The sequence below is a fragment of the Labrus bergylta genome, chromosome 4 (genome assembly GCF_963930695.1).
Source record: "Labrus bergylta chromosome 4, fLabBer1.1, whole genome shotgun sequence".
NCBI classification, from domain to species: domain Eukaryota; kingdom Metazoa; phylum Chordata; class Actinopteri; order Labriformes; family Labridae; genus Labrus; species Labrus bergylta.
Window position 1 is genome coordinate 32,059,281 of NC_089198.1, and position 12,416 is coordinate 32,071,696.

The following is a 12,416-nucleotide window of genomic DNA, read 5'->3' on the forward strand; positions in this document are numbered from 1 at the left end:
AGCTTTGTCGCTCTTTTAGTTCCGTCTGTTTTCTCTTTTTGCACTCCTACTAGCTACAGTACAATAGTTGAGCCCTCAGCCTGTTGTGAATGTTGTGAAGCACAGACTCCTAGCTTGCGAGCTCTCTGCTCAACTCCGCTGGTCACTCTTTAACTTTATATATGGGAATCTTTCAATCAAAAGAACCCTCAACAAGGTTTATTTACGTAACAATATACCACCGTTTTATGTAAATGCATGCAGTCTGTTCCGGATTGCCTGGGTAGAGAGCCGTCGGCCATCTTGTCCTGCAAATCTGTAGAAGACTGCCTACAGTTCCTATGTGCAGACAGGGTGAGGAAAAATGTCTTCTTGGGGTGTCGTCTTCTTGGGACGCCCACACTGTCTCTGACATCCCCCGTTATATGGAACTTGGCCTTCAGTTTGGGGATGGTTCTAGGGCTCACTCCAAATAATGCTGCAACTTGGTTGTGCGGAACACCAGCTTGAAGTAGCCCTGTGGCACAGGCCCTATCCAGATCAGTGGCTGGCTTAGAGCAGACACCAACTGACCACTGTAGCAGGGCCCATGCTCACAGGAGCTGCCAATCTGACAGCACCTGACTATCAGCACCTGGGGTATCAGAAGCTCAATAGCTCAAGAGTCAATAGCAACAGCAGAATGATTGTGGCAAGATGTGGCAAGTTTTTTCATGGGCGCAACCCACATACTCAGCTCTGCTGCTTATCTCCACAAATGCATGTTCCTCACAAATGTGGAACCATTTAAAAGGGAAATAAACAGACTTTCCAACGGTATAAGATTTATTGCCAAGAAGCATTGTTACAACAAAAAAGAATTTACGTAACACAAATTTTCTTTACTTTTTGTGCGATGTTTATATGAATAATGTAACATATACATACACACACATACTAGGGCTGCACGATATATTGTTTCAGCATCATCATCGCGATCTGCGCATGCGCAATAGTCACATTGCAAGGACATGCGATGTGAAGAAAAAAAAAAAAAAATCTGTCTGGAGCCGGAAAATATATTTGAGCCTTTCAATGAAGTTTATGTATCCTGTCTAAGCCCATTCACATTACTAATAGATCTAAATGAACATTCATTTATATATTTTACCACGTTACATTCAATAACTCTCATAGTTAGAACAACTTCTCAGCACTCTGTCATCTCACCTGCTGTTATCAGGGTCGCGCAGAGTGATGTGCAGCGTGAGTGGTCGAGCGACTGAGAGAGAGGGAGCGGTGAATGTGAGCGGTGAGGAGCAGGGATTTTGACAATCAAACAGTTTGCTTATAGTTAATAGTTAGGGTTAAAGGCAGCGCCCTCCAGATCTGTGCTTTCAACTTTGTCTTCAGTCAGAACGGACCGTACCCTAACCCTGATACAGGGGTGGAGCAGTGATTTTAAAAGTGCGGGTGTTCTAATGCTAGTATATTACCACCCTCTAGGAAATCAACACATTCTGTTTCATTTAATGTCCAATAACTAATGTTAGCTGACGCATCATACAATATAATTTATGAACATCCATTGTGAGTAACCCAGTTAGCTCTAAAAAACAGATTCAAAACTGTTCTTTGTGATGCTTTTATTTTGCTTTTCTTATTGCCTTATGCCTCAGTCTCTTTATTTCCGGTCTTCATATAAAATGTGCTTTTATTTTGAAAAACTGCAAAGGGGACTTCCGCTACATGGCAAAGTTACGGGAGTAAATAAATACAGCTAAAAGAACAACTAAGAGGAGAAAATGTTACACCTAAGTTGTTTTGTGAGGTGGATTTATCTTAAAAACTGTTTGGGTGATTAACTCTCTTTCAGAAGGATGCTACATGTAGCATGTATCCATTTGTTAGCTCTGAGCTCTGACTCAATCAGTGATGAGTGACAGGAGGATTAAATGCACGTAACTTTACCGTGCTTCAACTGTAACCAAACAGCTATGATTGGTTTAATTGTCACTTAATAAATATTACTTGACCAATAGGTTTTCATAGATGACTCCACTGGTAAAAAAAAGTGTAGGGGATGAAAATACGTTTCAGTGAAAGTGTGGGTGTCGCAACACCCACAACACCTACGGGTGAGACGCGCCTGCCCTGATAGCCCATTTTATTGTTTATTTCACGTCCTCCTTCCCTTGCCTTACGATTTCATGAGCTGCCATAAAACTTGAAACAGTCATACAGGTAAATGTCTATAATATAATAAAGTAATCCGTTGCTTAAAGTTTGCTTTGCTTCCTGCAGAAATCGCCCTTTTTTTCTAAGGCGGACCATCTTCACAAAATGCATTGTGCTTGTTCTAGAAATGTCTCTAAACATTACTCTTCATTGATTCACATCTCTGGCAACTGATTACTCAAGACTACAAAAAAAGGCAAAACGCAGGAGGAGGACAAACTCTGTGAGCCATTGTGCATCTGCTCAGCCTGTATGTGTGTGCGCGCTCCCGCTGTGTGTCTCTCTCACGCGCATGCTGGAGGTGTGCAGCACGTTAACATATTTAATAAATATCAGCCTTAATATTATTTGGTCGCGGAGGGAAACTTAAATGATGGAACCTCAGTGCATGAGCACGTTATTAAAATGTCTGACCTGATGTGAGAAGAATCACTTGCAGGAAATATTATTGATCAATATGGATAATTAATGGATATCAACATCATTTCAACTCTTTTCAAATGCAAATAGCATTCACAGAGGCAGAGAGAGACAGAGGCAGTCAGGTGAGAGTCTGTAATCATCATTTCAGGGAGAGTTCAGCTGAACAGAGTGAAGCAGTGAACTTTCAAAAATATTGCAATATATATCGCAGGAAACAGAAATATTACAATGTAAATTTTTCCCAATATGGTGCAGCCCTAATACATACCTAAATATTGTATATGCATTTGTATGTATAACCACATAGAAAACTACATTTATGCATACATATAAACATGCATATGTGCATAAAATATTCATGCATTGCATACATACATTTATACTGTACTTATTTATAAGTTCATACATACATTAATACATGCATATATCCAAGTTTTATTAACTGTTCTATGACTCACTGAAGCTCTGTGCGGGAGACTCCATGAAGGAGTTTAAAATGAACTAAACAGAAAAAAACATTTATCATAACTTGCATTAAACTATTCCTTACTAATTTACATACTGTTGCTAAGCTGAGTCACATTCAACCTCCAAAATCTCACACTTTTGTACTTACAGATAACAAAAAGCCTGAATGGATACAGCATGTTTCACACCCTAAACACTAACTAATTAGCATAAGCATATGACATTTTACATGTAGTCCGTTAGCATCGCGGCTTACGCTAATTGCATACAGCAATGGCATTTTCAATACACCTGTTAGCAACGAGGTGTATCCATGCGTAGGTGAAAATGTGTATTAGAAATATTTAAAGAGTAACTAAACCCTAAAACCACTTTTTTCAACTATAAACCTCTGTATTTGAGTATTAAGTAGTGTTATGGATCAATTCAAGTCCAAATCTCAACATTTGAGTACAAAGTACAGTGTTTCCCCTAACATTATATTAGCAACAGCCCCCCCCGAAGGTCAAGTAAAAGTTTTTTAAAGATTTATTTTTGGGCTTTTTGTGCCTTTATTGTAGAGATAGGATAGTGGATAGAGTCGGAAATCAGGGAAAGAAGTCATTTAAGGATACCTTTACAATAGAAAAGATCAGCTGTCATTAAAAGTACCACACGAACACCAAGATTCCTTCAAGTGCTTGTGTCGCCCCCCCCCCCATGCTTTAAACCTAGGGGAAATCAATTACAATATTTATTCAAATGGACGCAAAAAAAAAGAAAAACACAACAACTAATTGCTAGAACTGGAACAAAACCAATGTAAAACCACTTCAATTGCAGACCTTCCCTTCCTGCTTACGGAGTCGTCACTCATGGCTAAATAACCTAGCTAAACCTACCGGTACTGTTTTTATTTGTGTGTGTGGAGCAAACATTGTATCATGTTGCGGCTGATAACGGTGCGAAGGAGTGAGTGGGCGAGTTTACCCCCCTGCCCCCCTCCCTCTCCAAGTTGTTACATTGACATTCTAAATGCATTTTTTGAAATTCCAGGGTCGAGCACTACAGCTGAAAATTTTAGGTTTAGTTACCCTTTAATTTATTACAAAAACTCAAATATTTTTCAAAATGTTCCCCTTCTTCCCAGAACGTCTCCCAGGCCGGATGAAACCTGCTGTCGGGCTGTATTTGGCCCACAGGCCGTAAATTTGAAGCTCCCGCTCTAAAGAATATGTCTCTTAATAACAGAATGTAAAACAGAATTTCCCTCAGGGATTACTAAAGTATGTAAAATTCCCCTAAAATTCAAATGTAGAGACAGATTACTATGATAATTCTGTCGACATTAAAAAATAAAAAGTGCATTTTTTTGTCCCTCTGCAAGCTGAAGACCAAACAAAGATTTAAAGTCTGCAGGTTTGAGGCTGGCTTTGTGGTTTGCACACTTAACCCATATACGGAGGCTATCGTCCTCCAAGCAGACAGCCCTCATACTCTCAGCCCTTTACCACATGTAATTTCCCACTCTCTTCCCAGTTTCCTTCTCTATCCTTTCATGTTCATGTTCATGTTAACATGTTTCATGTTAACGAAAGTTAAATCAGATAAGCTGAACCACTGATGTAAAGAGATTATCAGAATATGTCAAAATATTAAGACATTCCTTTAAACAACATATTATGTAACATTAATGTCATGACAGGTTTTCAGACTGTGGACTGTCAGAGACTCACTGTGAAGTCGTGGCCTCAGCTCTGATGTCCAACCCCTCCCATCTGAGAGAGCTGGACCTGAGCTCCAACAAGCTGCAGGATTCAGGAGTGAAGCTGCTGTGTGCTGGACTGAAGAGTCCAAACTGTAGACTGGAGATTCTGAGGTAAGACAACAGGTTTAATTTCTCTGTTCAGATTAATATGATGTAAAAACTTAAATTTTGTGAGATATGTACCGACAGTTGGTGGACAGTAACTGCAGAGCAATACGTGCTTTCACGTCAGTTTCTTACACCAAAAAAGTCTCCAATAACACCAGAAAAAGTCGCTAGATTTGTCGCTAGTAGCTGTTGACAAAAGAAATCGCCAAGGGGGTTTGGAAAGTTGCCAGATTTAGCGAGAAAGTCTCCAAGTTGGCAACGCTGTTTCCTCTTTCCTGTGAGCGCCGCAGCAGACATGCGCAGCAGTAAGCAACATACTAGACTCGCTCACGACGGAATTTTACAAAATAAAAGCCAGTGAGCAACAGACTTTTACAATAAGAAAATAAATAATAAAAACTGCGTTAATGCGAGATAAAATAATTGTCCGCGATAATTAATTAATTAATGAGTTAACGCGAAAATAAAGCGTTAACGTGCCCAGCCCTAATATTAACGTAATATTATTTAGTAATGGAACAACACTTGAATGATTGAACCTCAGTGTATGAGCAGGTTTTTTTTAAAGCCTGACCTGATGTGAGAAGTATCACTTTGCAGGAAATATAATAGATTAATATTTAGAATTAACGGCTAAGAGGTTTAACTTTTATGCTCCTGTGACTCCTAAAATCACACCTGCTCCAGTTCGCTCCTGTATCATCAATTCAACTACTGCAAGTACATTTTCATATTCTTTCTCAATTATGTCAGCGGATCGGCCATTCCTCCATCATACCGATTATCTGGTCAACTCCTTTAATGACATCTGCAGAGGAACACTAGATTCAGTATCCCCTGTCATATCCTGTTCAAGGTCTTCCTCAAGAATCTTCCCATGGCTCAATGATCAAACTCACTCCATTAAATGAGAGGCACTTAAAGTGGAGCGTTAGTGGAAGACCTCCAACCTCCATGTTTATTATGAGTGTATGAAAGAACTTGTGAAAATATAATGATGACAATGATGCAGTCAGGGATGCGAAAGCAACCTACTTCCACCCTCATTTCTTAGAACACCCAAAACACAAAACTTGTATTTGAGACCCTTGACTGGCTTGTTGGTCCTCCCACCAACAGCAACCTGCACTTATCACCTGAGCAATTTAAAGTATTTTCTATTGATAAAATGGGGAAATTCAGATCTCGGACCAATAATTACAACTCACTGTCCCAGAACCATGAAATCACAGACCACTCCAGCTTCCGCCTCTCAATTTTTTCACCATAATATGCTCATACACAAAAATTTGGTCAAAGGCATGAAGTCTTCGACTTGCCCGCTTGATGTGGTCCCTACAAGGCTCCTGAAGGAGACCATGTCTACTATTGGTCCTTGTATTTATCTATCTTAAACAACTCACTGACAACTGTGGGGCGTGAAGCTGTGGCTCAGTTGGTAGAGTCAGTCATCTCTCAACTTGAAGGTTCAGGGTTCAATCCCCAACTCCTGCAGTCACATGTCCGATGTGACACTTAACCCTGAATTGCTCCCGCAGCTTCGTAAGCGGCGTATGCATGTGTAAGAATTAATTTTTAATTTAATTTATTTTTTACAAATTATTATTCTTTTAAAAACAAAAAATTATCTACTTTATTAATCCCTGAGGGAAATTCAGATTTTACACTCTGTTATTAGTGGAGAGATGTCAGAGCGGGGCTGCTACACACTACTACACAGGAGCACAGCAAAGCGGTTGGGGGGTTTGGTGCCTTGCTCAATGGCACCTCTCCAGCTACCAGAACAACTTCCAGTTCCCAACCAAAGTCCCTATGGACTGAGCTACTGCCGCCCCAAAATAAGATTTGTTACTTCTGATGGACTCTTTACACAGCGGCCTCTACCATCAGTGTGTGCGTGTGTGTGAATGGATGAGTTAATACTGGTGGACTCTTTACTCAGCGGCCTCTACCATCAGCGTGCTAATGTGTACGAATGGATGAGTTAATACTGGTGGACTCTTTACACAGCGGCCTCTACCATCAGCGTGCTAATGTGTACGAATGGATGAGTTAATACTGGTGGACTCTTTACACAGCGGCCTCTACCATCAGCGTGCGAATGTGTACGAATGGATGAGTTAATTAGGCATGCAACAATTCTCAATAAAATATTGAACCGTTCGGTACAGCATCCACGGTTCAATAGTGACTTGTGAATTGTGGTTTTAACGGTTTGGCGTTTAACTAGTTTTCGCGCATTGTATTTCTCTCTAAATTGGCTCTGTCTGTGTGCCTGTGAGTCAGAGCGCAGGGATGAGGAAACCCCGTTCGCCAAGTGAGTTAATAGCCAATCACACGCTAAAGTTTGGTGACGCTGACAACAACATTACTTTTAGCATGGCGAGCAGTGAGGCGCAGCCAGGCCCACAGTGATTAATCGGGAGAACCGGGACAATTGAATGGATGAGTTAATACTGATGGACTCTTTACTCAGCGGCCTCTACCATCAGCGTGTGAATGTGTATGAATGGATGAGTTAATACTGATGGACTCTTTACTCAGCAGCCTCTACCATCAGTGTGTGAATGTGTACGAATGGATGAGTAAATACTGATGGACTCTTTACTCAGCAGCCTCTACCATCAGTGTATGAATGTGTACGAATGGATGAGTAAATACTGATGGACTCTTTACACAGCAGCCTCTACCATCAGTGTGTGAATGGGTAGGTGTGACATGCGGTGTAAGGGCGCGGTCACACTGGTCACCTGTACCGTGCTGTACTCAAGCAGGATTGCCCCCCCACTGCGCCATCCTCACGCTGGCCGGCACGGCCCGTGGTCATACTGGCCAGGACTAACCGTGCCTAAAAAAGCAAGATTACCTCTTGTACAAAACGTCGTAATACAACACATGCAGGCTTTATGTTATTATGAAGCGTGCTCAGTTTACAAACAGGCGGAAGAGAGAGAGAGAGAGAGAAAGAGAGACGCGCAGTCGAGTCCGCGTCTGCACATCAGAGAAAAACACAGAGAACATTACAGCTACTTTACTGACTTTACAGCTTATTTTAAGCCATTTTAATCAGACACAGCAATAAATAAATAAAAAGATAAAATAGATGCGCGGCCGAGTCCACAGGCGAGTCCACGGCCGCACATCGAAGAACAACACAGAGAACATGACAGCTACTTTGTGTCTTATATTGTGTCATGTTAGTCAGATACAGACATGAAACTCTGGATTTCTCCATAATGAAGGCTGTCAGTGTTGTTTACCCGCGTGCTTGTGCTCGTGCATGAAGTGTACCGTGCTGAAGCCAAGGAAGTGTACCGTGCCTTAGGACGATACGGAGTGGTCACACTGGCCAAACGAACTGAAATGTACCCGCCAAATGCGGGTACATTTTCCATTTTGTGAGTAAAGTTCAGAGGTGTTGGTGTCATGGTTTGGGATCCTGTCTCTTAAAATCAAAAACAGCTTTAATCAAATCGTGAAAAGGTCACAGCTAAATCCAGAATCCCTGAACATCGGACAGGGACAGAGAATATCCGGCTCCATTTTAAAAGACGACTCCTCCCACCCGTTAAATGTTCAATTTCAGCTCCTCCCATCAGGACGTGGGTAGAAAGTAAAACCCTGAAAAACAAAGAGATTCAGAAACAGCTTTGTCCCAGCAGCAATCAGTGAGATGAACAAGATATAATGCAGCAGCCATGTTTTAGGAGCATTTTAAGTATATTTATTGATCTCTGCACTTTTTATCTTGTTTTTACGGCTTATTCCTACCATGCTTTTACTCTCCATGCTTTAGTGATCGGTGGTGAATTCTTATTCTTATCTTGCTATTACTTCACTTTATTGATGGTATATTCTTATTTTTATCTTGTTTTTATTTTATTCATTCGATGGGTTGCTTTATCTAGTTTTTTTCTGACAGGCTTTTCTATTAAGTATTGAGCACTGTTGTGATTTCTCCTTTAAAGAGCTATCCCTTCCTTTTATTAATTTTATTGATTTTAACCTTTTTATCTTTAAATATATTCCTTCCTGTATTCATTTTACTTCTCTTAGTCTTTTTAAATTCCTACTCCTTTTATCATTTAACTCTTCAGCTCTCTGTTGCTTTATTCATTTAACCAATGTCCTCTTTATCCCTTCTTTTAGCTTCATTCTGTGTTTACAGCCTGTGATGTGATGTCGTCCCACTCTCCCTCAATTTTAATTTTGTTCTCTCCTGGTTGATTTTAAACTAATTTTCCTTCACTGTACTGAACTGCCTCTCCATACCTGCCTGTTGAATCTGTCCTATTCCTGTTATTTGCATTTTTACAATTTTGCCCTCTCTGTTTGGCCCCTCTGTTGATCTCTGTTCTGTTGTTGTGTTGCTGTATTTGCTTTGTCTGTCACAGCACTTTGGAAACATTTGTTTTTAAAGGTGCTATATAAATAAAGCTATTATTATCACTTCATCATGTTTTGTCCTGTGCTGTCGTTTGTGCTTAAAAGGAGGCTGACTCACTCACTGAGTCTACCTACAGGTACCAATAATGTTACCTTACCTTACCAATGTCTTTAATGGTTGTTCGTTTATTCTTTATTCAGATTGAGTGGCTGCAGTTTGTCAGAGATCAGCTGTTCTTCTCTGGCCTCAGCTCTGAAGTCCAACCCCTCCCATCTGAGACGTCTGTACCTGGATAAGAACGAGCTGCAGGATTCAGAAGTGAAGCTGCTGTGTGATTTTCTGCAGAGTCCAAACTGTAGACTGGAGACTCTGAGGTCAGTTCTCTTCTTCTCTGTTTGTGTTTTACATCATGTGTGCTGTGCACATGTGTCATACATGTGTTTGATTATCAGCTGAAACATTTTCATGTTCACATGTTTCTGACGTCCATAAAGTTTTAGATTGAATGCTGTTCATGTTTATTTTCTTGTTTGAATCTGCATCGTAAAAAAATCTGATTTTTACTGAAATAGTTTAAATGGAGTTCTTTAAGTTTTTAAAGTTTCTGATTTTTATTAAATGTTCAAAACTGAAGACACAAGATTATCTGAACTGATATATATTTTATTATGAAGTACACACACACACACACACACACACACACACACACACTCCCTCACAGACAGACAGTCCGGTGAAAAGTAAACAAAAACAAACAAAGAAAAAGGTAAGTAAATATCAATAAGTAAAACCAGATAAATTACTTTGAAAAAATAAAATATAAAATACAATCACACTAAAGAGAATTACATCAGAAAGATGAAAAATAAAATAATAGGGGGATGATATAGTCCAGGGGCAAGGTTGGTAAGGACTTAAAGTAGTTAATGAAAGGATTCCAATTTTCTAGAGAACTTATCAGAACAGACTTTCACTGTCAAACTGATTTTCTCTAATTTAAGAAAGAATATAAAGTCCTTCAAACCAGAGAGATATAGATGGGGGTTTAGGAGACTTCCATAGGAATAAAATGCGAGGTCTTGCTAGAAGGATAGTAAAAGCTAATATTTCCGATTGTAGGGAATTGATTTGAAGCTGTTGAAGCAACAACCCAATAAAGGGGTCCACCTTTATCTGGGCTCCCAAAACCTTTGTCAAAATGGTAGAAAAGTCTGTCCAGAATTTGTGCAGTCTGGGACAAAAATAGAACATATGACTTAAATTCCGGGGGAGGCATGGCATCTGTCACACTGGTCCGATATAGTAGGACATATTTCAGATAGTTGAGATTTTCTGAAATGGACTCAGTGCAATACCTTAAATTGTATAAGCTGGAGTCTGGCACACAGAGTCATTGAACATATACAATGCACAGCTTTTTCCCACCATTCATCAGTCAAATCTGCCCCAAGCTCATGCTCCCAATCTTTTTTAGTTTTGACAGTTGAATGATTATCAAGAGTCATGAGTCATGAGTCATGACACGTCCAGTTGAGTGTACGCTGGCGCGTTTAGCTGCCGCTGCTCTCCGGTTCCTCTGACTGTTTTGCTGATCTACAGACCTTTTTGCATTTGTTGTATTCTTCCCTGGACATACTTCCAAATGGTCAGATTACCCGGTGAGTTAATTTGGATTGGTAGCCTATTAGCTTACCTGTTGCGTGCAGGGCTCCCACTCCTCACCTGGGCTGCTTCTGCTGCCGGAGCCCTTATCCAGTCCATCATCGGCAACAACAATGTGGATTAATAAAATGTTTGTATGGTCCGTGCTCGTCTGGACTGCCCTGTCGTTGGTACTCCATTACACAGCCGCTGAGCTCCTGCAACTACGCTTCCACCTGTCCGATCCTCCACCGGCTTTGCATCTCTACCTGGACATCGCTCGTCATGCCCGTCGGAAATATATCCACCGTGGTTCCCGACGGGGCTTTCAAATTGACGACTCCACACCAATACAATCCATCTGGTCCTCATCTCGCCAACCCCGAAGAAACTCCAGCCGGAAAGTTGACCACACTGTCCTAGCCAGCCTAGCCAGGTCGGCTAACGTCAGGGTCAAACACGACCACAACGATGTCAACTTCGGATTATTTAACACCCGCTCTCTTACCAGCAAAGGTCCTCTCCTCCAGGAGCTCCTGGTTGACCGTAAGATTGATTTTTTGTGTTTAACCGAAACATGGCAACAACCTAATGACTTTTCACAGCTGAATGAAAGTACCCCTCCAGGGTTTGTTTACATCTGTCAACCCCGTGCCTCTGGCAGAGGGGGAGGTCTCGCGATAGTTTACCGCGAGAATTGGAAAGTGTCTCCTGTTTCTGTCCCTGTTCAGTTGTCTTTTGAATCTATTGCCTTACAACTGAATGGGCCTACACCTACCATAGTGGCCACTGTCTATCGTCCACCAAAGCCCAATACTGATTTCTTGAATGAATTTGCTTCATTTTTAACTCATCTGTGCTCACTCTCCCCTAACATAATATTGCTGGGAGATTTTAATATACATATGGATAAAACTAACAATGCCTTGACGAAGGACTTTACATCCTGCCTTGACAGCTTTGGATTGCAGCAACATATTGATTTTCCTACACACTCCAAAGGACATATCTTGGACTTAATCTGCTGCTCTGGTGTCACTCCTCTTGACTGCGCTGCAGATGTCCTTCCCATTTCTGATCACATGTTAATATCTTTCAATGTCAAACTTACACTATCCAAAAAATATCTGCCACGGGTCATTTCATATTGCAACATCAAGGACATTAACTTAACTGCTCTCTCCAGTGGCATTGACAACCTCCCCAGCATAAACTGTTTATCCACCCCCGATGAACTGGTTTCTCATTACAATGATGGTCTTCATAGCCTCTTAAATACCCTGGCTCCTTTAAAAACCCGGACTGTTTCATTCACCCACTCTGCTCCATGGTTTACACCTGAACTTCGCCTACTTAAAACAAAAGGTCGTCGCCTGGAACGTCTCTACAAGAAAACTGGACTTCTTATTCACAGAGAAATGTACAGTAACCACATTCTCCACTACA

General features: G+C 40.9%; 1 protein-coding gene across 1 annotated transcript in view; it reads left to right on the forward strand.

The window, feature by feature from the left end:
• The window catches only part of LOC136179095 (protein NLRC3-like), a 35,929-nt gene that overhangs the window by 5,677 nt on the left and 17,836 nt on the right, over positions 1-12,416 (forward strand). Inside the window, exons 5-6 of the mRNA XM_065954384.1 lie at positions 4,772-4,945; positions 9,530-9,703. Of these exons, the coding sequence (XP_065810456.1) occupies positions 4,772-4,945; positions 9,530-9,703 (348 nt within the window). The remainder of the gene's footprint in view (positions 1-4,771; positions 4,946-9,529; positions 9,704-12,416) is intronic.